The following is a 26,487-nucleotide window of genomic DNA, read 5'->3' on the forward strand; positions in this document are numbered from 1 at the left end:
GGACAGACAGATGACAGCCTCAGTCTCTGCGGCTCTGGGAGATCAGCGCTACCTGCTGGAGACTGCAGGTAAATATTAGCTCACAACAAGAGTGGAAACACATCTGCAAGTATCATCATCACATTAAACATTCTACTTGGTTAAAAACAATATGTATTGGTTTAGCGAGAGTAAAGACACTGTAACGTTTAAAACTTGAATAGAACGTTTCCATTAAAAGTTTTTATTTCATTTTAGACCCTGACACAGTAATCGAAAAAGTATTGTTTTCACAATAAAAGTAGCAATACAACAGTGAGGAAATACTCAAGTATGGACTGCTTTCAAACATGTACTTTACTAAAGTATTAGCATTTACTTGAAGAACGAAGCGTAAAAGTTTTTATTATGTAGCATAATGCTTACTATATTGCTGTATTATAAGTTGTGCATTACTTAGAATTGTATCCCAGGATAAATAAAGTATCATCTGCTACTTTTAACAAAACTATATTTGTTTATTATATTTTGTGTTAGTGATTTGAATCTGCAGATTAACACTAATACTGTCAAATACATGTAGTGCGGTAAAAGCGCCTCACTTTCAATTATTACTTGATTAACAGACTTATTTTCAACTACTGCACTAAAGCACATTTGAATACGGTAAAGGACTCAGGTAGGACTGAACTTGAATGCAGTTTGAAGTTTGTTTTGCTTCAGAAAGTTTCACTGTTTTTTCAGCGTGACAGGAGAATTCTGCCGTCTAAACTTTACAGGACAGCAGCTACAATTAGGAACATACCTTCACGGTGCTTTTTGAGTGCATGTTGTGTTCAGGTAGTCATTACCGGCCCGGCTGTGTGTTATCTGCCTTTAAAACTGTCAGGAGCAGCGACGGTGGTGTCGTTTGTCTCCTTGAGGCGACGGCTGTGTGCTGGAGCTGTTGAAAAGTTGGTTATTGAAAAAGACACTGCAGTCCTTGCAGCCCAGGGCTGGAGCTGGTTTATAAAATACACTGTTTAGCTGTGGAAGAGAACATACAGCAGTTAATCATTCAGGATTTCTTGAATAAAGGCTGTTCACATTTCAAAGAAATACATTAATGTATCAAAACCCTGAATTTGTGATTGCGTTTTTGTCAGATGTTAAACTAAGATTTATTCGTATTTTCCGTACGGTTGGTAGATGCACTATGCATCTGTTGTTACATTGATGTGTGACTGTAAATATTAATCCTCCTGCTCATACACCACCCTACATGCAGAAAAAACATGTTAGTTTTGTGCATAACTATATTTATGTTCACCTTTTCAAACAGTCACATTATCAGGACTCAAACATCTGGATTACCATTCATTTTAGGGATAGCACATGCTTTTAAGGTTAGCAGTTTTAGCATCTAGCAAATCAATGTGGGTCAATACAATATCCTCACAATTTACAAAGACAAGTGTGTGTGAGTGTTTCACAGGACAGGTGATGACACTGTTCGGGATTAATTCATCACGTTGCTCGAGGTGTTTAGACAACTGTGGACAGCTGTGACATTGTCAGAAACACACTTTGCTGCTTTAGCCTTGCTATCATGGTTGATCAACCGCTTTTATCCCAATCTGAGAATCCATTGGCTTTTGGTCATATAACTGTTTATAGAGATACTTTGATTAAACATCAATGAGACCAAATACCTGCAAGAACACCATAAGCCTCAGCTGCACTATTGTATCACTTAAACATCAGCATGTTAGCATTGTCATTATGAACACAATGCTAACAGCAGTGATGGGCCCTTTTAACAGCAGCCCTTTACATTGCACGGTAAACACAGGCTTCTCTCCGTCAGTTACTGGCGCCAAGAGCTCCCCAGGCTGCAGTAACATTGAGAGAAGCAAACAATTGTTTATTTGCACGTACCACCCACTTTGAAAAGACACAAAGCTGGTTGAAAATTGCCAAAGCTTCCCTTTATCTTGCAATAAAGGTGGGAAAACACTGTTTTAATGCATCTCTAATTAGGTAGAAGTTTATGTACTAACTTAGAAACACATACTTTTGGAAATTATGAGCTATTTTTATAATGGTGGGTAATAAACTGGTGCCAGCTGGCTGTAAGGCTGGACATGGTGCTGCATGTTAGTTGAAACATCTGGGGACTGATGTTATGATGTGATGAAATGCTGTGTGCAGAGTAAACTTTATTAAATGATGTTAAAACTTTTAAATATTTGTTGGATTCTTGAAACTTTAGCAATGGTGTTTGGCTGCTCATCAAGTAATATACTTTCCTCTTATCTCTTGATCTAGAAAGACAATTCAGAAGCTTTTCAACTCGTTTTTTTATTAAGAACTTCATAAAAACTAAACAGATGAAGCATTACGAGGTTTAGAGTTACAGAACAATGTGAAACACAACATTAAATAGGGTAACTCAAATGGAAACAGAGAATGTACAGCAGAGAGAAATTATTGCCCACTAACACAAATGTAACTACCCCTAATCTATCAAACATCTATACATACGACTCTTTCTACAAACATACATACATGAAGTATTTAATACACAAGTTTCACATGATCTATGTTGCTTGGCCCTCTTGAATTGTTCCCCTTTTGTAAAGCAGACCAAAATGTAGATGCGTTCAGATTTTCTGTGAAAATCAGCTGCAATATTTTCCGATTTATTTTATAGTTTGTTATGGACCTGGTGATACTGGGAAAGGTGGTTCATGAAGTCCATAAAGATTAAAGACAACACAGTGAGCTCCATTTCTGCCAGGTAGATTATCTAGAAGGCATTGATGTTGTTATTTCTACTGGTGCTTGCTCATGACGCCCCGCAGGAAGTCTTCAAAGTTTGGCATGGCGGCCTCTCTGACGGGCTCGTCGGCGGCCGCGGGCTCATCAGCGGCGGCTGCAGCGGGCTGGGCGCGACGCAGGCGGCAGTTGAAGTCCATCTCAGGGTCGCAGTCGGGGTCGGGCAGGATGATGCCATCATTGCTGGGCTTTGGGGCCTCAACGGCCGAGGGTCCTGCAGCAAACTTGCCGCAGTTTGGGTCGAAGGGATGGCAGAAAGGCTTGGCTGGAGCCTTGATGTTGGCCTTGGCCGCGGAGCCATACTTCACGGGGGTGCAGTCTTTGTCGTAGTGCACGTAGCAGTCGTGGCCATCCTTGGTCTTGCCTTCGACCCCGAGCTTGTAGCGGACCTGGTTAATTGATTGATTTGTGTTTTTGGTTCAAAACAGATGCAAAACAGATCATAGAAAGCAAGTGAAAGCATTTTGCAACACCCATTTAATTTCACTAAATCATTTAATAAACTGAATGAAAAGGAAGAGACAATTAGTAGCACCATTCAACAAGCAGTATTTCATTAGATTAGTCAAGACATCCAACTATATCTAGAAGCAGGACTTCAAATTCAGACCTGGTGCTCGGGCATCTGCGGGGCGGGCCTGCGCAGGGCGGCGGCGGCGGCCAGGATGCAGTACGGGTCGTAGCGAGGGTCGCAGGACAGAGGGGCGGGACCAGAAGCAGCCGCTGCCTTGGGGGCGAACTCCAACACGGGCCTGGTGAGTCCGGACAGCTTGGTGGCACTCAGCGGGTTGCAGCCGCCGTCAAACAGGGGGTTGCAGTGCTGCTCTTTGGGTTCCTCCTCCGCAGCGAGAGGGGCCGGGGCGGCGGTCACACACAGAGGATCCACTGCTGGGTCACAGCGGGGGTACAGCATGTGGTAGAAGCCGGTGGGGGATTTCTGGACCAGGGGGGGCATGCAGTACGGGTCCTTGGGGTCGCAGTTGAGAGCGGCGTAGGATGGGGCGGGGCCAGCGGCCGGGCGGTAGCCATAGGCTGCTCTCAGGTGATACTGCAGACACTCCACATCCTGAGAGTTGCAGATTCTCAGCAGCTCGGCCCTCTGCACTTCGCTGAGGAAGGGCTCCAGGACGGGGGCGTAGTAGTAGAAGCCGGTGGAGCTCTTCATGGGCATGGGCAGCATGGGGGTGAGGATGGGGGCGGGCAGTTTGACCGGAGCAGGCGCGGGCGCAGCAGCCTTGGGGCCAATGGGGAAGAGGCAGTAGGGGTCCAGGTAAGGGTTGCACATCCTGACATCGGCAGTCTTGATGGCCTCGGGCATCACCAGCGCGGCCTTGGGCTTGCTGGTGGACTCGGAGATGCACTCGGGATCATCGGAGTCGGCACAGGTTTTGTAGATTTCACTGAGGTGCTTCAGGTAGTGGTTGAAGTTCGGGCCCTCCTCTGACCTGTGCTTGTTCTGCAGGAAGTTCATGTACAGACGATCCAGATCCTCAACCTGGAATATTGGGTGAAAAGGGAAAATGTATAATTTAATTATTTACGCTTGCATGCAAGAAATAAGAAATGAAATGACACATATTATGCTTAATTCCAGACTTTTTTGGGTGACTTCCAGTACATGTTAACATGCTTTAATGTTCAAAACACATCCTATTTCTCATAGTGTCTGCCTGCAGATACCTTTATGAAACGCTCTGTTTAGCGCCTGCCACTTTAAACCAAAAAAATGCTTCCAGAAAATGACTGTATATAGTGAATGAAAGAATGAACCGTTTTGACTTCACAACATTGCAGTAGTCCTGACGACGTGTGAAAGGCTTAGGATATCTGAAACAGGCTGCGTGTAATTCTCCAAGGACTGAGCGTTTTCATGCTTTCACAGTAATTATATAGCACTAAGAATCACGTGAATACATCTCACTTTTTACACTATGGGACCTTTAAACAAAGTCCTTTATAGATGAACACTTTCACACAAATCCTCTGTGGAGGAGTTTTTCTTTTTTCAGCTCACTGTGTTGTTTCTCATCTATAGCCTCAATCTTAAACCACTGAGCTCTCACTGGTAATAACATGCTGGAACAGGACTTGCATCGCTAATTTATCATATGAAGAAGGTTGAATATTGTTTAATCAGTCTTTTTTGTAAAAAATCCAAAAGTCAATCCTCCCTGGTAGGAACTGATGATTAATGCGAAACAAACTGCACTCACTCCCTCCTGGTTGTGGCTGTTCATGAAGAGCTTGTACCATCCCCAGAAGTCGGGCATGCGTTTGAAATGGGGTATTTGGCCCATTGGGGCCATGACGGGGACGATGTTCCTTCTGTTGCGAACAAGAGTCCTCAGGTTCTCCATGGCCTCGGCTTTCACATCGTCAGACACTGCAGTCACTGAGGAGAGAGAGGGAAAGAAAGTGTGCTGGATAAATAACTTACAAATGGTTTAAAGAGTACACATTATGCTCATTTTCAGGTTCATATTTGTATTTTGTGCCTCTACTGTGATATGTTTACATTCTTTAACGTTCAAAAAGTGCTTATTTTTCTCATTCTGCCTGTGTTGCAGCACCTCTTTTCACCCTCTGTCTAAAACCAGAGCCGAGTCTGTTCTTATTGGTTAGCTGGCTGGCTCTGTTGTGATTGGCTAATTGCTTAGATGTCCCGTCCCTTAGCATATCACGTACAATGTGTCGGAGCATTAGCCAATAGAAGCCTGAGTGTTACATAGTGATGTCAGTAAAATTCGTTTTAGCTCTGTATTGCACCTCACCAAATTGTAGCTAATTGTTTTGTCACCAACATCTGTGAGTTACTGACTGTGTGTAACAAAGGAAGAACATTGAAATCATCTCTGTCCATGATTGAGGTTTTTAAAGTCCACCTCCCTAATCCATATTTTAACTGACTAAACTGCCATGGTGTCCCACATGCCACATCACAGATGCTTACCTTCCTCCTCCCTGCGCTGCTCCACCGGCACGGCCCCCAGAAACTCTGTAAAACACAAGCAGCCACATTAGCAGCAGCAGAGGCGCTCACTGACTGGGACCAGATGTTGAGCTTTCTCTCAACATCAGGGAAAACGCTGACCTGCTAATAAGCCCGCGGGTGAAACACGGCAGGTGCTGGGGCTCTGGCGCCCCGACACATGCAGCATCCTGCAGATTAAACACCCCCCCCTCCTGCAGACCCCCACCCAGCCCCACGCTCTGCTGGGCTTTGAGCCAGACCAGTAGAGCTTGTGCAACTATTGGGGGCCTCCTTAAAGTTTACCTGTAAAACTACAAAGACTGGGCCCTCACACAAACCAATTACCAATGCACTGTAAAAGTGAGAGGTTGGAGGGGGGGGACATGTCTGTGTACATCTCGATCTTCTGCGAGGGGGGGGGGGGCGATTCCTTCCGAAGTTAACGAGAAAAAACTAGTGGAGTCAGCTGATTATGGCAGAAACTTCCAGTCCTTTTCATTTACTAATGTGAAAAATCTCCCACAGGAGAAGATGTTTTTTATGACTCTAGAGAGATGGCTACCATGCATATCAACACAGAATGTTCTTTCTAGTATTGAAGGTAGTTTATGTTTATGTGACAATAATAAGCCAATTCTCATGGACGTTATAATACAAATAATATGCAAAATAATATGCATTTCTATATAACTTTTCAAGGGAACCAAGGATGTTTTCCCCTTAAGGAGGGAGAACAAATAATGTAGGAACACAAAAAATGGATATGGTGCTAAAATCCATTGCTGGCAAAACCACAAATTCTTCCACAAAGGCTTCGCCTGAAGGAAGGGAGATGATTAAATGGATTAGACAGAACATTAAGGCCAGAGAAAATCCTTCAAATGAACCAAGCTGAGAAAGAACCAAACAAACATATTTGTGGACTTTTTAAATGAAGAATAAAACCTTTAATAAAGCTTGGAGACTCTAAATGGTGTTTCAAAGTTGTCTCACTTGTCTCAAACACCTAAATTCAACAAACTTCTATTATTGTTTTTAATTTATTGTTTTTTTTACGAAAAACACATTTTATTTTTTTAAGGCTTACTCGGAAAGACCCATACAACTTTGTTGACTAATCAATTTGTTGGTTGGTAGAGTTTCTCATCAGTGAAACGTAAACAAATATTTACTTTAAACTGTGATTACGAGAGATGTTCTAATCGTCAACAGAAGAAACCACAAGTAGTCAAGACAAAAACTATGAACGTGTTTACTATTTGTCTAATAGTGGGCAGCTCTAAATTAGATTCAAAGTTTCAAAAATGTGACCTATCAAAGTATCATTGTTAATCAAATCCTTAGCAGGGTGATAAATCCGCCAACATACCTCAGTATCTTCAGTGTGGCTATATGCAAACACTTATAGTTAACATTAGAGTCAATTTTTCTCTGTCTGCCATCTGAATCTTAGTTAAAAAAATCAAAGAAGCATTTTATATCAGTTAAAATATGTACATTAAGTCTCACCTGGAAGTAAAACGATAGCTAACAGGAATCCTGTATGGATCAGGAAAAGTGATGGTCCTCCAGAACGCGCCATTTTCTGTTTTATATGCTTCCTGAGGGGAAAAGACAGAAACAATAATCAGTGGTAATGTTGTATCAGAATTGCATTTGAGGCTACTTAATAAAGAATGAACTTCTGGCATTATACTGTGATATTACAATTCAACTAGACTTGGATTGAATCTGGTGTCTTTTATTTCTGTGGAGAGTTTTGTTAGATATGGAAATGAGAAGACAATGCACTTGGAACAATGAGAAAGCTTTTATGTAACTGGCTGATACCCAGACAATGGAGAGGATTGGGGACATGCTGTAATACAGATTTCTTTCAGGGATTACTGAGGAAAATAAGATGCAAATTATGAATATCTGAATATCATATAATGCGACTGAAATGAACAATGGAACAGGGAAAACGCCTGCAATGTTCTTGTGTCTGTTTAATAACAGCTGCTGATTTAAAAAATATGAAGACTTTCTCACTTTGGAACCACAGACGATGAAGCAGGCAGTTGCAGTGGCTCCAATAACTGCACATATATTTAGCATCATGCACAAGAGTCCTTACCTGCAAAGGGGCTGAAGTTCAGGCCTTCTGTGATCACCTCGGGATCCAGCGGCTCTCTGGATCGAGCTTCTTGAGGGGGGGCTTGCTGGTTGTCTGAGCTCTCTAACCTAAGGGACAGGCGGAAAGGCAAACATTTTAAAGGAACCCCCTTGATCATTAAAAACAAAAAGGCATGTCAAACTGCCCCTGCATGCTGGTAGGCGCTCTGGGATTGGCTCTAGCGTGCCATCCGTCCGACCAATAGGGGTCCTGTAATTAGGAGAGGTGAGCGGCACGACTACTCTCAGTGGAGAAACATTAACAAGGTGCCATTTAGCGTACATTTTTCTCTCCTCACAGCTTTGGAATTTGGAGTCAACATGCAAGGTGACATTGTATCCAAGCCACCAGTTGATTTAGAGATGTTTAAGTCTACATAATATTGTGTGCGCAAACTCAAAAAACTGTAAGATGCTGAATCCACACAGCTTGAGGCCTCTGTTACAGGAGAGCAGATTTATAAAGGAGTGCTGCAGGCTATCGCTGAGGTGGTGCTCATAAAACTTGCAGTGGAAGCAGTAGCCCAAGAGGTAGCGCTGAAGGTACTCAGGAAGAAAAGGATTCATAAAAAGAATCTAGCGGTAAATAACTAGCAGTAAATAAAAATAGGCTTTATCTCTGTTAGAATAGTCCCTGTGAAGAAATTGACTTCAAAGAACAAAAATAAATATTTCTGAAATAACTCCAGTGTTGCATCAGTACAGTGATAAATGTTTGAGTAATATTGTCCAGGATGACAGGTACGTGACTTTTTTATTTTCAGTGGAACAGACGTTGCACCAGCCTTTTTGATTATGTTTCCAAACTTAATGCGGGCTTAGAAAAGTGCAGCCATTTATCCTCCATTTTTTAATCAAGTTACTCAGCTGTTCCATGTTGGAACTACAGTCAGAGGAGTAAGCATCTGTTGGAGAGGGTACAAACTGCACTATTACTAAGTGTTGTTTCTTTATATTTGTTTATTGGCAATAGTATGAGACCTTAATGTGAATTATTTCAATTTGTTACCTCCCTCACAATTTTTTTGCCCATGCATGTTTTTATTTAACAACATGAAGGAATCTGGAGTCATTAGGAGAGGAAACTAATGCAGCTGCTGCTGTGGAGCTGCAGAGACATCAGGACCAGCATGCCAACACCATCCTGTTTGTTTGCTACAGGCTCCTGCTGCTCGCTCTCTGCCACGTAGCCTGTACAGCCTCCAGCCAATGCCAGTGGAATATATAAATGTATATACCGTACAGGAGCTATGGAAACCAGAACATTAGCTGGAAAACAGTAAAACAACCCCAAAGGCTATTTGAAAGGCTACTTAAAGAAAATACCGCATACTTACATTTTCCAGACGTACAGCCGTGAGATAACTCAAGTACCCCTGAATTCACCGCCACCAGTCATATTCACAGTGTGTTTTTTTAGTTAATCTTAAACTGGATGTTTTTCAACATTATTACCTTTCAGTGGGTTGGCTAGTTACACATTGCATTAATTAATCTACCCCAGGCAGAAGTAATGTTTCAACCATGTATCCAGAGTTGGAAAACATTGTCAGAAAAATAGGCGTAATGTTTTTTTAAATTGGTATGGCTTGTCCCCTTGCACCTTAGGGAAAATGAGATGCATTTAATGTATTCAATTGGACAAGAAGAAGGTAACACATAGCTTCCAGCATTCATGCATTTCTTTAGCAAATATTTCCTATGAGCCATAACTCTTAACAGACTTTAAAGCTGGGGTAGGCAACTTTGGAGAACCAAGAGCAAGAGTAAGTTGGATTTTGAAAGCATTAAACAAAAAAAACAGAAGATCTCAGCCCCTGCCTTCAGGCCTCCCTCCTCCACTCAATATGTAGTCATGTGTTTTTGACCATTCCTCCTGATAATAACCCCCTGAGCTATACAGTAAGTACCATGGTTTGGATTCACTTGAGGTTGTTTTTTACAGTATACTGTTTATTTATTAATAGCTATCAGCTCAATTTAGATGTCAACATGTTTTGATTTAAGTTTTTCATTGAATTGGAAAACAAACAAAAATAAATGATTCCACTTGAGTCATTACTTTCCATCTATTTTGTATTCATTGTTTTCCACTGTCGTACAGTTTGTCCCACAGGACCGTGTCTCTCTTGCATGAGTGATGATGCCTCAGCTTTGGTTATGATCCCTGCAATTTACACATTTCAAAATAAGTGGGGTTGTCAGAGAAAAAGACAAATGGTTGTCTTCTTCAGCTTAAAGCAGAACAGCCATCATTGGAGGATAGATGTCTGTCTCTTATGTGCATTGATAATGTATAACTTAACTAAACATTTGGGCTAAAACCTATAAAGCCTACTTTATCTTGTGAAAGAAAAGCCCATTAAAGCACAGACCCTTGTAAAGATTATGATGCCTGTTGAATGCTTTAATGTTAGCAATTAAATTGTGGTTCAAATTACGAATAAACCAGCAAGAGATTGTTAATAATGAAAAGCTGTTTTTTCAACCTCCTGGTCTGAAAAGTGAAGCCAAAGCAGAAGTGCATTCGTTCTAATGGCCAGCAGTGGGGAAACTCTACTGGTTGCAAAATAAGTCAGATTGTAAAGAAGTCTATGAAAAAATTAACACATTTATCATTTAGTATCGCACAAAAAAAACGTGGTTGTTTGTAATAATGTTCAATACAGCATAATGTTCATTTTATAAATCTAAATCTAATCCAATCTAGAGTATAAAAGATAAAAAAAGATGTTTTATTTAAAAGATAAAAAAATGCAGGGTAGATAAAGATTGAAGACTGAATACATTTTCATGACAGTACATTAACATAGCCATGACCTTGTTTTAAAGGTGTTAAAGGTGGGGTATGTAATTTTGGAGAAACCAGCTCGAGTGCGCTAGAATTTGAAAATACACAACCGGAAAAAATCTGCCTCTTCCTTCAGACTTCCTCACAGAGCCCCTCCTCCAACACACACGAACGCGCACATGACCAATGAGGGCACGAGATCCACATTGTCAAGAAACCCAGGGATTCTTGATAAACTGCTTGAAGCTCAACAATTGGCATTTAATTCTGCAGGGAATATTATGTATGTTCCTTTACAGAGTGAAAATGATATCAGTTCATGACTGGACAGGCTAATCAAGATTGATTGAAGAAACGTTGATTATTTCTTTCCATTACAGACACTTTTGTTAATTGGCTCTTATCCTTGAGCATGTTCCTGTTTCATTTTCACAAATCCTCATTCAAATAGCACTTGGTGTGTGCTGCTAAATACACAATCAAGTGTTTCAGCTAAATTAATACCATTGTTTTGTAAATCAGTAAAATGTCTGACAGCACAGTTCACTGTTTGGCTGATTCTGTATGGTAAGTTTTTAAAAACCTGTAGTTTGCATGTTGTGCTCTTCAAAAGCCTCTTGTCAGTCCCAGAAATGCGCTGAATAATAATAAAACCCCAAAATGCTGTTCCCAAAAAATATAAACATAAATGACCTTTCTTCCTATTGGTGCTCATATTGAGGGCGTATGTTGTTAGAGTCTATACTTAGGTTTCAGAAATGATAAAACATTATATCATACTTTTTGCTTCATGCGAAAACTAGGCTGGCCATTTATATTTCCTTTTAAGCAGTCTTCTTTTGAATGTGGTTATAGGCAGGAAGCTGCTGCATATTAAAGGAGAGAATTGGGTTTTTTTGTTTATAAAGCTCTTCTCCAAAAGTTAGATTATTTTATTCAGCTTGTTGTCTTCAGTATTGGAGTTCACACTCGCTCAGAGACGTGGTTTATCCTTGAAGTTCCTTGGATTTACTTATCTGCACTTCATACTCTTGGGATGAACTGCAATGCGATCTAAAAATGTAAGGATCTAAGATAATGGGACATTTTACAATTCCTATAACTGACTCCCTCTTGCTTCAGTTTTTGACATGAAGGGTTTCTTTCGGTGGTCGTAGTAATGATGAGAGTAAAGGAGGTGAACACGTGACGTATAAAGATCGACAAAGTCTGAGTTTTGCGGATATTGGGGTGTACGGATGGAAACGCTGGACTTTCATCCAGGAGTCTAACGTTCACTCTGGGTGAAACCAGCTTGTTTGTTGAATTGACACAAAAGCAACATAATTAATTTGTATGTTACGTTAACTGCATCACTTAAGTTACAACTTTTTTAAACACAAACCAAGACCTTCCTTGAACCAAACCAAAACATTTTGTTGCTGAGATTTAACCAATTTGAAATGCAATGTACTAAATTTAAGTCAGCTACGTGACATTAACCACATTACGTTTTTGAATGAACTACCCTTCACATTGAAAAATGAAGCTAAAGGGTTACCCAGTGAGTTTAAAAGTGACGCAAAGGGGTCCTTGGGTAGTGTCCACATGCAACTAGTTATAAAGTCATAACGTGTTGGTAAATCGAATCTCGTTTACGTAATAATTGGGAAAAGCGCTCTGTAAAAAAAGACACACTTTCAGCTTCCTTTAAACAAAATGCTATTTATTGACTTTTAAACACAAAAATACAAGTGTGGAATTATAACTACAGTACACACAGGGACGTGCACGGGTAATGTTGACCGGGTAACGGCCCGTTTGGCCTTTTTGGCTGCCCCTCTGGAGAGAGCGAGGGTGTTTCTCAATCGCGAGGATGCTGGCTTGATAGTCGCGTACTTCCAAGTCACTTCCTTCAGAAACGAAGCAAGTATTCTTCCAAGCCACGGTTTCGGAAAATGAAGAAGAATGGAACAGGCTAACAAGTGTGCCACTCTCTCTAACGGTTTCAACATAAACTGCACCGAAAATAAATACCTCACGATGTCTATCTAATTATGAACTTGCTTTACTTTCACGGAACACATTTTTGGTGATAACAAATGTAACAAAGTAACATATTTACATGTTCTACGCCACTACATACTTAGGTCTACATTTAAATGTGTGCTGCGTCGGTTCAGCCATTCTCCGCAAGGGTTTTTGAAATTGGTCCGTGCGCAAAGCATTGTGGGGATTTTAAGGATGCGAAGTCTACCCATGTGCAGCCTCGAAATTTCCCCCAAACCAAGGACGCGGCCTCGGTGAATTCCAAGTATGCTGGAGATTGGAACAGTCCTTCGGCGGCACTCGATGACGTAGCATCCTTGAAATATTGGCTTGGAAGCCAGTATCCTCGAGATTGAGAAACGGCCCGAGAGTTTGTTTTTCTGTTTTCTGTTGTGGCCGAATCAACATGATAAACCCACAATTAGTATTGTAGCGTCTCGCTGCGGGAAACACACTTTGTCATCGCTGTTATCTGCCGGTGCGTTAAAGACCACCTCAGTGTCGGATTTTGGAAACTTGATTTTGAGTTGTCACATCATGGCAGTTAGGCTATAAGGGACAAACCAGGGGACTTTACTTCCTCTTGATACCGTCGGTTATTTACAAAAAAACACCTAAATATAGCCTACTTGTTATTGAGCTTGTCTTTTCAGCTGTAAACTCCCTCAACGCGCCGCTCGCTCTCTTTTCTTCATCGCCCTCTCACGGGTGAACAGTTCACTGTCCCGCTTCATTGTAGGATTTCTGCCATGTCTCTATCACTTTAGTTTGACCATCTCTGTTATTAAGTTATGGAATACTAAATAAATAAGTAATTAGATATCTTGCCGTTACTGCGCTCATAAAGAATGATAAGAATAAGAATAATGCGTATTGAACTGGTTTAATTAATTAGTGAGTTTATTTAAGCTAATTAGCTAGAGGCCCTATTTTATCAGTATGTCTGCACAGCAGTTACAATGGTCAAACTACATTAAAACAGAATTGTCCCCATTTTGTCTTTAATAGTTACTAACATTAGATATTTTCATGAGATATGGACCGCAAAACAAAAAATGTCCCTGGTTTTCATTTTTAAAATCAAGTCACCGAATGCAAGTAGTCGCCTTAGCTTATTTTGTTATGAGATATGAATTACTGTTCAATTTAGTTGATGTAATAATCGTTTGGTTTCTTTTACATTAAAAACAAGTTACAATTTTCAAAAGGTCTTGTGTTTTTTATCGGGGGGGGGGGGGGCCCTTTTTCCAGTTCAGAGCAATAGCCCCTCCAAATGTCTGTGCACGTCCCTGAGTACACATACGTGCAAACTATTAATGTAACAGGACACACTGCAGATATGAAATCAAAACACACAGCACACATCCGACTATCACACACACTCTCATACAAATAATTTAAGCTATTTTTAGCAGACCGTCTTCATCGTATGCCATCTGCAGCATGCTTACAGGTGACAGCACACGGAGCCGCTGCCCATCACATGTGTAATTACGCTCCTAACAGGTGTTCTCCAGCACACTGAAACCTGCAATCCAGTTAAGAAGCAGTGGAAGACATGAGCATGAGACAAGCTCATAATTTTAAACATACCATATCTGAAGGAATCCTTGGGATCTTAAGAATGTCACAACATCTGGAGCCAGGGACGACTTTTTAAGGATGTTTTTTTTTAAAGCCTAAAACTAGGAGAACTATGAAAGGAAATTGTATGCCATTAGACAGTAAATGGTTGGTTTGCTTTCCACCAGAAGAAAAGGTGTGGAGCGATGTGAATATAATCCATCATTACTCCAAAGACGTGCTTCTCTCTCTCACTGGATGTCATCATCATCAAACAGATCCTCAAAATCTGTGGAGAAAAGAAACACAATCATTAAACTAAAGTGACATGACACTGTATTTCAAACGTTTCTGCAAGCCAGCCATTTTCTCATAAAGCAGCGTTGTAGGTAGAGAGGGTTGAAGGGTTGCAGGGTGATAAAAGTAAAAGGATCTGGGAATGCTCTTGCTGAGCATCCTTCCTGCGGGTCTGACTGTTTGTGAGGTCAGAGGTCAGCAGCAGAAGTGTATGAACATGCATGGGAATATGTGCCACATCCTTTGTTCCTGCAGGTAACACTCACCACGATCCAGCTTAGTGAAGTTCACTACTACTTCAACCATTACTGTCGTTGTTTGAATCACATTTTTAGATATGGCAATCATCACATTCTCTTCTAGACGTGCAATGAATCATAGATCAACAGAAAATGTATCAGCAAATATTCTGATATTCCATTTTCTCCATATTCGAGTAAAAGGGCCAAACATTGGCAGCTGGTTACAGGTTCACAAACGTGAGGATGTTATGATTTTCCTCAACATGAAATAAGTTTTAAAATACAGTCATGGGGGTTTTGTTAAATGCTAAAACTCCACCTGATAATTATTTCATTCTAAATTAGTCTTTCTTCTTGAAAAACACAAATATGATTATCAGGACGAATGCTGATGAATTGTTACTGCCAACATACGAATAGATTGATCAACTGATCTCTTCAGAATGGAAAAACAGATGTGGGAAAGAAAGGAATTGGCTGTAAATAAGGTCTCATGAAATGTTTAATGATCGGCCGGTGCTTTTATGAAAACTCTAAATAGTGTTGTATTGTTGTGTATAAGTACAGTCCACAGTCAGCCTGCATACAGAACATTTTGTGCAGACAACACACAAGACGCTGACTTTGTTTTCCACAGGTCCTCCTCGTGCACAGACTGCTGTTTTCAAAGGGGTCATCAAACACTCAGAACATAGAAATCAGACAGAAACACATTTTAGCTCAAATGAAAGACTTCACAAAAAAAGAAAAACACATTACCTACACTGAAGTGACAGGTGAGAAAATACTTCTGTCATGTTGTCACTCCTGGGACAATAGTTTTCTTCTCGACGTCATGTACGCTTTATGTCAGAGAATATGTGGATGCCCAAATGTGCACCAGTTCACTGTCGAGTTGAAACAGGAAGAAGCCTTTGCCAAACCGTTGCAACAAAGTTGGAAGCACCTTGTTGTGTAAAATATCAAAGTGTGCATTGTAGCATTTTTCGGTACAATGTCAACCCTTATTTACTGATTAAATAAATAGGTCTAATGAAAAGAAGCACCGTTGAAGTAATACATCATAATAAACTATACTATAAGCCATGAAATTGGTAGTTCGTTTAAGTATAAATGAATTTGCAAGTATGCTGTGTTCTAAACATGCCTAACAGCCGGTACTACATACACATTTTGAAAATGATGAATTTAAGTTTTTGATCAAACTGCAGTGTCCTGTTAGCCTAGGAAGTAAAATATGTATTTAAAAAAAACCTTTAGAAACAAGAGGACTACACACTACAGCGTGTTTTTTCTATAGAACTGCTGCAGCCTGAATATTTCCTCCTGAAATAACACAAATTACCTCAAACTGTCGCTTTTGTCACTCATTGTTTAAATGAATTAACGTGGAGAATTGTATAATCTCTGTATAAATGAAGGCCAGGGGATTGTGAGCTGCCTCAATGCGCATGCAGACGTTAAGTGGTACATATCTCTATCACCAGGGAATAAAGCCTGCCACCCTAAATGAGCCTCATACAAAGCACATCCACAGAGCTCCTGCTGAGAAGCCTGCGTGGAATCTGTGTCGTGCATATGGCGAAAATTCGTGGCCGTTTGATGTAGCTGCGCCTCGGGACACCAGATCACACTACATTATAAAACACAGTTTGTAAAAGGGGGGCGGGGGCTACAAGGAATGTTTTGGGGCCAGTAAAGAGACGTCCTGCTGTGGAACCAGCAGCTCACTGACGCCCAGAGATGAAATAACATCATGTGCTAATAGATTCAATCTGCCTTGACTGACTACTTCCTATCTGTATATGACTGACTCCTCCTCAGTTTACTTCAGATAACCTGAGCAGAATGTATTTGAGTTGATACATCGATTTGTAAAACTCTGTGAGAGGTTCATTACAGACAAAAGGTTATTAGGCTCTAGCTAGGTTTCCATCAACAAGCAGGGCTTTGAGAGTAGGCAGGGTAGATTCTACAGTTGTGTCCCATTATACCATTTCCACTTTGTGAAATATCTCAAGGTGACCACTCAGGTTTTGGTTGCACAAACTGAAAGTGTTCATTAAAAATGTTGCTGGAAACGTACCTTGTCTGTTATTAAAGAAACTGTTCAGAAAACCAGCACAAAGTCAGAGATACAGCAATTGTATTTTTGATTAAAATCCAAACAAGATTCAAATTCTGTAAAATGTCATCAAAAATCTACAAAGCCTTTTGAAATCCAACAGAATTTATTAATATTATGAATAATTTTTTAATATTGGTTTTCCGTATTTGCACCACACCCCTCTCCTGTTTAGTCCCTCCAAACACACACCTTCTCAAGACGTAAATCTCCTTTACGACCCAAACAGAAATGTCTCTTTGGTACACAATCTGCAGAGCAGTGTGAAGTCCAAAGTATGGAAGTACTAAAGTTGCGGAAAAAGGACGACTCAACAGAGTAGTTCCAGTATTCAGAACAATAAAAAACTAAAATAACCAGTGGTACCACCAACCGCACTACATGTCCCTAACTCCTCCCAGATGAAGGCAATAACTGGAGGTATAAACTTCCTCACCTCCAGGCACATGAAGCGTTGTTGAAACACTGGACACGCGTCCAGTCTGCAGTATTTCAGTGGAGAATGTATCTGGGAGGACTTCCACAAATGTTGCCCTCTGTACCACCATTATTTAGCAATAGTGATGTGGCAGAATTATTTTTATTTTATTTATAATAAAAACATGTCATATATTCATCTTGATGGATGTTGACTAATAAGCTATGTTTCAGATTTGTCCACATTTGTCTGTATTTTCTGCAATTAAAATCAACCATGAGATTTTAATTGTCAAGACCTACTCATACTAAAAGGATTATATAATATTTTTAAAAGATAACTGTAAAAGAGCAGATAGTGTGGTAGATACAATACATGCACGTATCGTATATTAGCTCAGTGAGCAGCAACAATTAATCAGTATTTCCTTAACAATTTGAAAGTGTTTTGGGTTTGTAAAGAATGCTATAAAGAGATTGTTCACCATTGAAGAAGTCTGGGTGAACTGCCTTTTCATTGGCAGCCAAGTCCATCAGCAGTCCTGTGCTTCCCCCAGCCTGCAAGAGAACAAACATGCAGTCAGACACACATTCAACCCGAGAAAGACATCTAGAAATACATCCTATTGCTATAAAATGCATGATTGAGCAAGGAATGTAACTCCAGTTCAAAGTCACTCTCAATGTAGTTATAGACAAAATAAATGTACACTAAGACCGAAATAAAAATACAGACAAAAACAGAACAACAAAGCAGAAAATAGATCTGAATCAGAATATGGTATATTGTAAAAAGGTTTAATGGATTAATCTAGGAAATTATCAGCAGATGAATCGATGAATAACATGTTAGTTGCAGCCTATGGTTGCAGCCCTATGAATATTTACCAACACAGCTATCTGTAGATACAAGCCTTGAGTACACATATTTATAATGGCTGCTACAGTATACAGTGTGTAAGCTTAAGATATAGAACATACATAAAACTAACAATACTTAAGTATAATGTGTCAAAAATAATGTCAATCCTTGTTTCTTTCTACCCAAAGACATTCAGTTTAAAATGATACAAAACAAAGAAAATCAATTTGTGTGCATGAAGAACGATTAACATTTATAGATAATCAAAATACTTGAAAATACTAAATTACTCATACGAATTAGTTAACTGAATAGTGGTCTTATTGCAGGATGCAGGACTTTGGCTTATAACAGAGTATTCATATACTGTAGTAGTTCTTACTTATTAAAGATACGAGTACTTCTTCCCGCTCTGTGTTTGCTAACGCGATACAGGCAGTACACACGTCGAGGTCAACGTTACCAAGGCAACAAACTAGCGTTGTTATTGACAATAGCCTGAGTGAAATTACTCTATTGATTTTTGTTAATATTCATTCCTTTTTAGCACTTAATGTTACATGACCGCTTAACTATGGTGACAATAGGCATTAAAAGCGGAAATAGCAGAGGAATAAATCATTTGTTATAGCCAACTAACGCTAAATGTGTATTATACAGTTTAACTAAGCTAATGAGTTAGCTAGCTAGTAAGCTAACAAACCTCGTCCAGATCAACGTACGGCCCCGCGCCCTCAGGAAACATCTCATCCACTGCTGGCTTCATGACGACGGTCGAGTTAGATTGATCCTTCAGTGGCATCGATGAAGAAAACCACAAGGTAATATGGATCAAATGATCAGCTAAAAAGGTTCACAGCCAAGCTAGTGCAGTGCAGGATGAAAATAAGTCCGACGTGAAAATCGAGTGAATACACAAAGGTTCCTTAGCACATTTTTAGGTAAGCTTTTAATGGATGAAACAGTGTTGTCGATTTGTTTATTTTATTTAACAAATTGGGTTTTATTCGTTGCATTACAACAATGTATCAAGCAGGTCAGTACCACATACAACTTTCCACTTATCTTATTTGTGACATACCAAACATGACCATTAATTACAAATCTGAAAGGGAAAACATTGAGAGATTCAATATAAGATCAACTCAAATATTATTAAGAATTACTGTGATATTAAGGTTGAAATATAATACATTAAATAGTAGACTGGAGTTTAAACTTTTTAGAGAAGTAAAACACGATTTATTTATTTGTAGCTGTGGGTGGGTCTCATGCTTTTAACATTAGCTTGAGGCACAGAAAGGAATAAGAGAGGAATAACCTTAAAACAAGCTTTTATAAAATTATTCTTCCCATGATATAAGTTTAAAAGTTAGTGTTCCTATGTTCCATTTATAATGATGATGTCCCAGGGTCTTCAGAAATACTCACTCTGATGTATGCAGTATGTTTTCATGAAAAGCATGATGCAAAGAATCAAGAAAGATCACATGGAATCCATTTCACTGAGTTTTATTGACTTTAATTGGATACTTCATGCTCCGAGTTTGTGGCATAAACATCAGATTTACTCATTTCATTTAAATATGATTTTTCTATTTTCATGAAAATAAACAGCAGACATTATTCATTAGGAAAAGCTTAAATGTGACTCTCCCTGGTTGAAATACTACAACCAGGGATCTTGAGTTTAAAAAAAAAGGTGTTGCAAAACACAATGCTTTTGTACTTACAAACCCCTCATAACAAAAATACTTACTATAAGCATGCAGTAAATGGTTTTATTATCGTCACTGAGTTTATTCTACCCTATACTACATCCCTCACCATAATTATCCAAATATGAGTCAAGTATTTTTCTGGAAGAGATGATAATTTTGCTTCTTTCTTGTCAACCACAGCGCCATCTTGTGCTTCATTTCCATCGCTGCTCAGAGGGTTTTGTCACATCCCTGCTGCTTGCTGGGAATCATCCTGCTCACGTCGATGTTGTTCTTGGCGAAGGTGTCCATGGCTTTCTGGACGGTGGCCTCTGGCATGCTTCGTGTTCGGCCCAGGATCCAGGCGAAGTCGACGTGGAAGAGCCTCAGGATGTCGGTGCAGGAGTACACCAGGGCGACGTTCACATAGTCAGTGGACAGGATCCAGTAAGGGGAGTAGGGCAGGACTGTGGTGGGAAGGAGCACAAAACAAAATCAGATCACTTTCAATGTCTCTGATCTGAAACAAAAGTAAAAAGTGGGATGCATTTACATGTTAGACTCTAAAAACTCCCTAAAAACACACCATATAGAATTGGATAGGAATACAATAGAAATACTTTATTATCACTTCACAAAATACATTATTATTAGTAGTGCTTTTCACTATCAGTTCAGTTAAAACTGGAAACACACTACAAACGTCTTAAGCAAACACAGTTTCATTAACAGTAATTAAAATAAATCCGATATATTTTTGCTCCTCTTTAAGGTTAATGTAGTTATTGCACAAAATTCAGTAGGTTTGCCCCTAAATTGCAATAAAGTACAATTTATCCTCAAGAATGTCTCTCTCACCGTAGGAATAACTTATTCCCAGTTTAGCCGGATTCTTGATATCCTCTACGACTCCAGTCCCTTCAATTTTCCTCAGCTCTGCTTTTCTGTATTATTCCACATTCAAGTTTCAAGTTAGATTATGGAAATACACACACCGTGCAAATATTACCTCTTGACTCTCCACATTTGCACAAAGAAAATTGTAGATAGGACTCACAGTATTTCAGAGCTGACCACTCGAATGGAGTTGTCTGTTTTCAAAGTGAAATTGGTTTCGATGCACCGACCCTTCTCAAACTGGGCCGGCAGTTTGGCAATTTCAAACCATCTCCCCATGAACTGTGAGGGCAAAGACACACACCAGTTCAAAGACAATCAGAGCGCTGTGACTGGAGAGTATGAATAAATCTGCATGCTTTAGTGGATTGAGTCAAATGTAAAAAAATATCCACTGGTGGAATGTACTTTTGACTTTGTATTTTCTTTTTAAGCTACACTTCTCACTTCTCCTCCACTGCATCACAGAAACAATATATGTTAATGTGCTGCTTAGAATAACTACATGCTTTACCAAATACTTCGATAATCATTACAATTATGTTAAGATGATGATAATAAGTACCTAGCCATCCATGCTAAAGTATAAATTATAATGGCTACTTTCCAAAAAGAAAGCTAGTTAAATAAGATGTAACACGATACATTTCATTTAGAAAATCACATAGCATTGGTTTAATGTTGAAAAATAGTTTTTCTCCTTTTGAAAAAGCAGAGAAAAAGCACAGCTGTTCATGTCACTCCCACTTCACCATGGACCACGGGGCATCGAACTTCCAAATAATTTTAAATGTTTTGTACAAAGCATTTTTTACCTGTTTGAGGTTGAAGGCCGTCTGAACAGCCGGATCTAGACAAGGTCCCCAATGGGGCACCTGAGCCCTGATGAGTGGGAGGATGAAGGCAAAACCCAGAGCGAGAGAAAACTTCATGGTGGAGCTTTGTTACCTGTGAGAGTTTATCCAAATCACACAGATCAAAATGAAACCTCCAGCATACTGTGATAAGGCAAAACATATCAGAAATCCAACATTTCAAAAAACCAATAAATAGATTTAACTTTTTGTGTTTTTAGAAATGTAAATCTGTATTGAAAGTTGAAACGTTTTCTTTAAAGTAAGTAAATGCAAGAGAATCTACCTCATTGTGCAAGTTAAATATATCGGGGGGAAATATAAACACAAATCTTAAATAAATGTATATAAACTTTTGGTAGACGCTATTGCAAATGATTAAACTGAATGCAAACATTTGTGACAGGGTTTTACACTTTAAACTATATAAAAAAATATCATGAAATGTTAGATGAGAAAATGTTTTGCGCAGTTCCTTCAAACACAACAATATCAATTTGGGCTAATATAGAACGTTTAACCTCACAAAAAGTTAGAAAACTGATGAGCAGCTGAGTTTTTTTAAATGTTATATACTTCACAATATATATGTCTTACCTCTGTGGCCTGGTGGGTCAGATATATGTTCTCTGTTGGACAAGTCCTGGTATTTGAATGAGAGATGTTGCTCTCTGCGAGGTTTTGCACTCTGTCATCAATGACTGTCTTTGTTTAGAGCTTTATTTCAGACATGAAGTAAACTATTAGCAAAGTGGAGTCATGGGGGACACACCAGTGAAAATGTTATAAAACAATCTGGATGTCCCCTACGGCAGGAATGTGGATTTATTTTCAATAAAATATCTGAGCATTCCAGTGACTCAAGCTGCAAATAGACGCCATTTTTTAAATGTTGATTTAAAATTGATTTATTTTTGTCATGTTCACTTCACAGTAGCTTACTGATTAGATGGCAGGAGTATTTTAGCAACTTGCATAGCTCTTGAGAAAGTAGTTTAGGTATCCGTACTCTTTCTACCACTTAAGGTTGGGTTACAGTTATTTACTGTTTCACAATGACTCCCCTGACTTTACGTCTACAGTATGGTGCCACCACGAGGGGCACATTTGTATTTCGAAGTGAAAAGCTTCAATGACTATTTGATGTATTCCCATTTCATTTTGGTTTAAATCTTCATGTTTCCCACAGGAAAAACTGTAAAAGCTTTGGTGATCTTCTAATTTTGTATCTAGTGCATCCATTGATATCTATGTGTCAGTGTGGCATGTCTTGACAACTATTTAGTGGGTAACTCGAAACCATGCAGTGTGGTGCAGGCATTACTTTTTTTTAAACTAATAAACACAATGATCTATAGCAGTAGTGACCTAAAGGTTAGAGTAGTGGGCTTGTGAGCAGAGGATTCAACTGGATGGGGAACATTTTACCACCACAAAACAAAGAAGAGCTGTTCATTGGTCAGCAGATAACAAGGGTTGTACAACATGTGTGTGAGTGCGATGAGGCCGTTTCTGAAGAACACAATTACTAAAATAAGATCAAATCTAATTTAGCTATCTGCATTTATTTTGATGAGCCTCACAGCCTCAGACAGATGTAAACTTCTTGTTTCATAAAAACACATGTTATATGGCATCGGCCCCTGTAAGTGTATATGTCTGACACAGACCCTCATGATTCCTACGCCCACACGTTTCTCTGTGCTGTTGCTCTGTGTCGGCGGTGACTGACAGGGTGTGAGTCATCAGTCAGTTTTTTTGTTGTTGCTGATATAGGCTTAGTTTGTCGGGGGACATCTTACTTCTTCCTTCTCTCTGTCTATACTTGTGTACTCTCATGTTCCGATTAACCCAGCTTCCCCAAATGTCTTTCTTTTTGGTGTCTATATACGCCGGGATCCGGAGTCATGGATGATCCTGCGCTCCTCTGTCCTGGATCGCGAGCCCTGGATCTTGAGTCGTGGCTGTGGTCCTGGATCATAGGTCCTGGATGGATATCCTCGTGGATTCATCTTCCTATTATACACACATGCATTTCCAAACATTTGGACTACCTATGTTGCAAATGTATTATCTTTTCAATTTACACACGGCATCTATTGCACGTCTGTCCGTCCTGGGAGAGGGATCCCTCCTCTGTTGCTCTCCCTGAGGTTTCTCCCATTTTTCCCTTTAAACTGTGGGTTTTCTTCGGAAGTTTTTCCTTGTACGATGTGAGGGTCTAAGGACAGAGGGTGTCGTATTGTCATACTGATATTTTGTACAAACTGTAAAGTCCACTGAGACAAATGTAACATTTGTGATATTGGGCTATATAAATAAACATTAATTGATTGATTGATCAGTCAGACTGACTGATGACTCGCACCCTGTCAGTCATTAGGAGTCAGGCCAAGTCCACTTAGTGCATGAGCTAAAAGTTCAGGAGTTTAATTTTCACACCGTTAGCATGTGTTGTTTTGTTGGCGGCATGTTTCTGTAGGATTTGTCTTTTTTTTTACTCATTGAGCTGAACTGTGTCACAGTTTTGATGCTCTTAGCTCTGGTGGGTGGCATATTATAAGCGGCTATGTGTGAAGCAAAAACAATCATTTATAACTTGTCAAATAAATCAGTTTTGGCATTGTATCATTGTGAAACTAACAGTGGTCATTTCAACCATTACCAAGTAATTTTTTATTCTGGCAAGGTGTCTTTTATGTGGTATTGATTTTACATTGTTACACGTATTCATACTCACAAAGGGCTACAGGGGACTTTTATTGTTACAGTGGTTGGCCCATTTGTTCTCCAGATTTTCTTAAAATAATGGCTTCCATGATCATGTGGTTAAAGTAAGAAAGTTGGCACATGATCAGCATATTTTGAACGTCTGCCAACCTAATCAATTTATTCAAAAAGCTGTAGTCATTCATCCATCAATTAAACATTTGGCAATGAAAATTTGAAGAAATGTTGTCATGGTCCAAATGCAGCAAAATACACACAATATATATGTAAGCAGAACAGTATTCAATTTTATCTCAGTGAATTCAACTTCAATAAAACATCAGAAATGTCCTGGTGCAGTAAACGGCAGCTGTTTAACATCCAAAACAGATTAAACCAAACTCTGTCAGTTAAATGCAATTGTTATTAAATGCGTTCTGCTCAGAGACAAAGCCCAGCGGCTACAAACAAGGTTAAATTAAAGATGAGAAAATATCAAAAGACTCATTTTTCAGCTAGCACGCTTCAGAGAGGAAATACTTGTTATAGCTGCAGCCGGATACATCAAAGCCCCGTTGAAGTCTTTCTGTGAATGGAAGCAAATACTGTTTTTGGTCAGAAGATGATCAAGGAAGTCAACTACCACACTGCTGAACAGCTGGATCACAGAGGGAAACAGAAATATCAAAAGGCTGAGGAATATTAAGGAAGCTGAAGACACTGGAGAATCCCAGCAAAATCACATGCTTTCAATTCATAGTTTTTGTTTCCATATTCTATCACATGTAGAGCCAATTGAGTGCTCAGGGTCGGCTCTAGAACAAATCGAATGGGGGGGGCAATCATTTACCAAGCGGGGGCACACACTGCCGTCAACAACCAACACACAAACACCAACGCAACTTCAATTTCAAAAAACATGCTGTAAAGTGTATTGTCTTTCACACACATTGCAGGGGTGTAGTGCTATTGTATAGCGCACCTATGACTTGTGCATACATGCACGGTTGTGGCACGACCACCAAAACAGAAACATATAAGGACAGAGGGTGTCGTTTTCTCATACTGTTATTCTGCACAATCTGTGCTGTTGTATTTGCTGTAAAGTGTCTCGATTGTAGGCTATTTTTATTATATGTACAGCACTTTGGCTCGACCAAAAATCGTTTATAAATGTGCTATATAAATAAAACTTGATTTGATTTGATTTGATTTACCATGGGGAATTATAAAAGATCAATCTACGATGGAATATGACAACTTTGACAATCTAACGTCTTATACGTGACTTACATCAATCAATTATCTCAAACGTTTGTCATATCCAAAACACAGTGAAGAATTATTAAAACAAATTGCTACATAAACATACATGACTGACAGGGTCACAGCTACAGTAAACGTCACCTGTCGGGACACATGGGGTCACGTTGGGACTCCTGGCACCTGTGAACACACACGGTTAAAGGTTAAAGATATGAAAGTGAGACACACACAGCTTGAGAATATTTCCTGCTGCTTCTGAGGTCGCTGCACCATCTGTGACCTTTAACCTACGCTTATTTGACAGCTTCTGACAGAATTTGATTAACATTACTGTATTTTTTCCCACAAAGATGCACTAGCGTGTTCAGACATCAAAACCCATGCATATACAATAAAACAGCTTATGAATATCTGTCCACTTTAGAGAAACTTGTTTAGAAGTATACCAGTTTATTAAACAGACATCACAACATCCAAAACAGGTCACCAGGAATGTTACTGTTGCTTATGTAATCGACCACTTTTCACATACAGTGGGGCAAAAAAGTATTTAGTCAGCCACCAATTGTGCAAGTTCTCCCACTTAAAAAGACGAGAGAGACCTGTAATTTTCATCCTAGGTACACTTCAACTATGAGAGACAGAATGGGGGGAAAGAATCCAGGAAATCACATTGTAGGATTTTTAATGAATTAATTGGTAAATTCCTCGGTAAAATAAGTATTTGGTCACCTACAAACAAACAAGATTTCTGGCTCTCACAGACCTGTAACTTCTTCTTTAAGAGCCTACTCTGTCCTCCACTTGTTAACTGT

The 26,487-nt window shown here is 39.5% G+C and overlaps 3 protein-coding genes across 3 annotated transcripts; all 3 read right to left on the reverse strand.

Annotated features, from left to right (window-relative positions):
- Positions 1–2,354: 2,354 nt before the first annotated feature.
- On the reverse strand, positions 2,355–8,267 carry and2 (actinodin2). Its single transcript, XM_034208569.1, has 6 exons — positions 7,884–8,267; positions 7,277–7,368; positions 5,747–5,791; positions 5,010–5,188; positions 3,407–4,291; positions 2,355–3,185 (listed from the first exon to the last, which is right to left on the reverse strand). Exons 2-6 carry the CDS (start codon positions 7,347–7,349, stop codon positions 2,793–2,795), a joined length of 1,575 nt encoding a protein of 524 aa, XP_034064460.1. The 5' UTR covers positions 7,350–7,368; positions 7,884–8,267; the 3' UTR covers positions 2,355–2,792.
- A 5,551-nt stretch (positions 8,268–13,818) lies between these two features.
- LOC117541678 (COP9 signalosome complex subunit 9) lies at positions 13,819–19,148 on the reverse strand. Its single transcript, XM_034208823.1, has 3 exons — positions 18,950–19,148; positions 17,870–17,942; positions 13,819–14,592 (listed from the first exon to the last, which is right to left on the reverse strand). Exons 1-3 carry the CDS (start codon positions 19,046–19,048, stop codon positions 14,555–14,557), a joined length of 210 nt encoding a protein of 69 aa, XP_034064714.1. The 5' UTR covers positions 19,049–19,148; the 3' UTR covers positions 13,819–14,554.
- Positions 19,149–19,761: 613 nt separating this feature from the next.
- Positions 19,762–22,352, reverse strand: apoda.1 (apolipoprotein Da, duplicate 1). Its single transcript, XM_034208822.1, has 5 exons — positions 22,295–22,352; positions 21,659–21,791; positions 21,004–21,125; positions 20,805–20,890; positions 19,762–20,413 (listed from the first exon to the last, which is right to left on the reverse strand). The coding sequence occupies exons 2-5, from the start codon at positions 21,773–21,775 to the stop codon at positions 20,178–20,180; spliced, it is 561 nt and encodes a 186-aa protein (XP_034064713.1). The 5' UTR covers positions 21,776–21,791; positions 22,295–22,352; the 3' UTR covers positions 19,762–20,177.
- Between the last annotated feature and the right edge of the window lie 4,135 nt (positions 22,353–26,487).

This window comes from Gymnodraco acuticeps, unplaced genomic scaffold, assembly GCF_902827175.1.
Source record: "Gymnodraco acuticeps unplaced genomic scaffold, fGymAcu1.1, whole genome shotgun sequence".
NCBI lineage: Eukaryota > Metazoa > Chordata > Actinopteri > Perciformes > Bathydraconidae > Gymnodraco > Gymnodraco acuticeps.

Excerpts from the sequence above, each read along its gene's own strand:
- and2 (XM_034208569.1), bottom strand. The coding sequence starts at position 7,349 with ATGGCGCGTTCTGGAGGACCATCACTTTTCCTGATCCATACAGGATTC. Across the intron at positions 5,792-7,276 it reads AGCTATCGTTTTACTTCCAG|AGTTTCTGGGGGCCGTGCCG; the intron begins GTGAGACTTAAT and ends TGTGTTTTACAG. Across the intron at positions 5,189-5,746 it reads GCAGCGCAGGGAGGAGGAAG|TGACTGCAGTGTCTGACGAT; the intron begins GTAAGCATCTGT and ends CTCTCTCCTCAG.
- LOC117541678 (XM_034208823.1), bottom strand. The coding sequence starts at position 19,048 with ATGCCACTGAAGGATCAATCTAACTCGACCGTCGTCATGAAGCCAGCA. Across the intron at positions 17,943-18,949 it reads CGTACGTTGATCTGGACGAG|GCTGGGGGAAGCACAGGACT; the intron begins GTTTGTTAGCTT and ends GTTCTCTTGCAG. Across the intron at positions 14,593-17,869 it reads TCACCCAGACTTCTTCAATG|ATTTTGAGGATCTGTTTGAT; the intron begins GTGAACAATCTC and ends TTTTCTCCACAG.
- apoda.1 (XM_034208822.1), bottom strand. The coding sequence starts at position 21,775 with ATGAAGTTTTCTCTCGCTCTGGGTTTTGCCTTCATCCTCCCACTCATC. Across the intron at positions 20,891-21,003 it reads GTGGTCAGCTCTGAAATACT|AAAAGCAGAGCTGAGGAAAA; the intron begins GTGAGTCCTATC and ends GGAATAATACAG. Across the intron at positions 20,414-20,804 it reads GGGAATAAGTTATTCCTACG|TCCTGCCCTACTCCCCTTAC; the intron begins GTGAGAGAGACA and ends TTCCCACCACAG.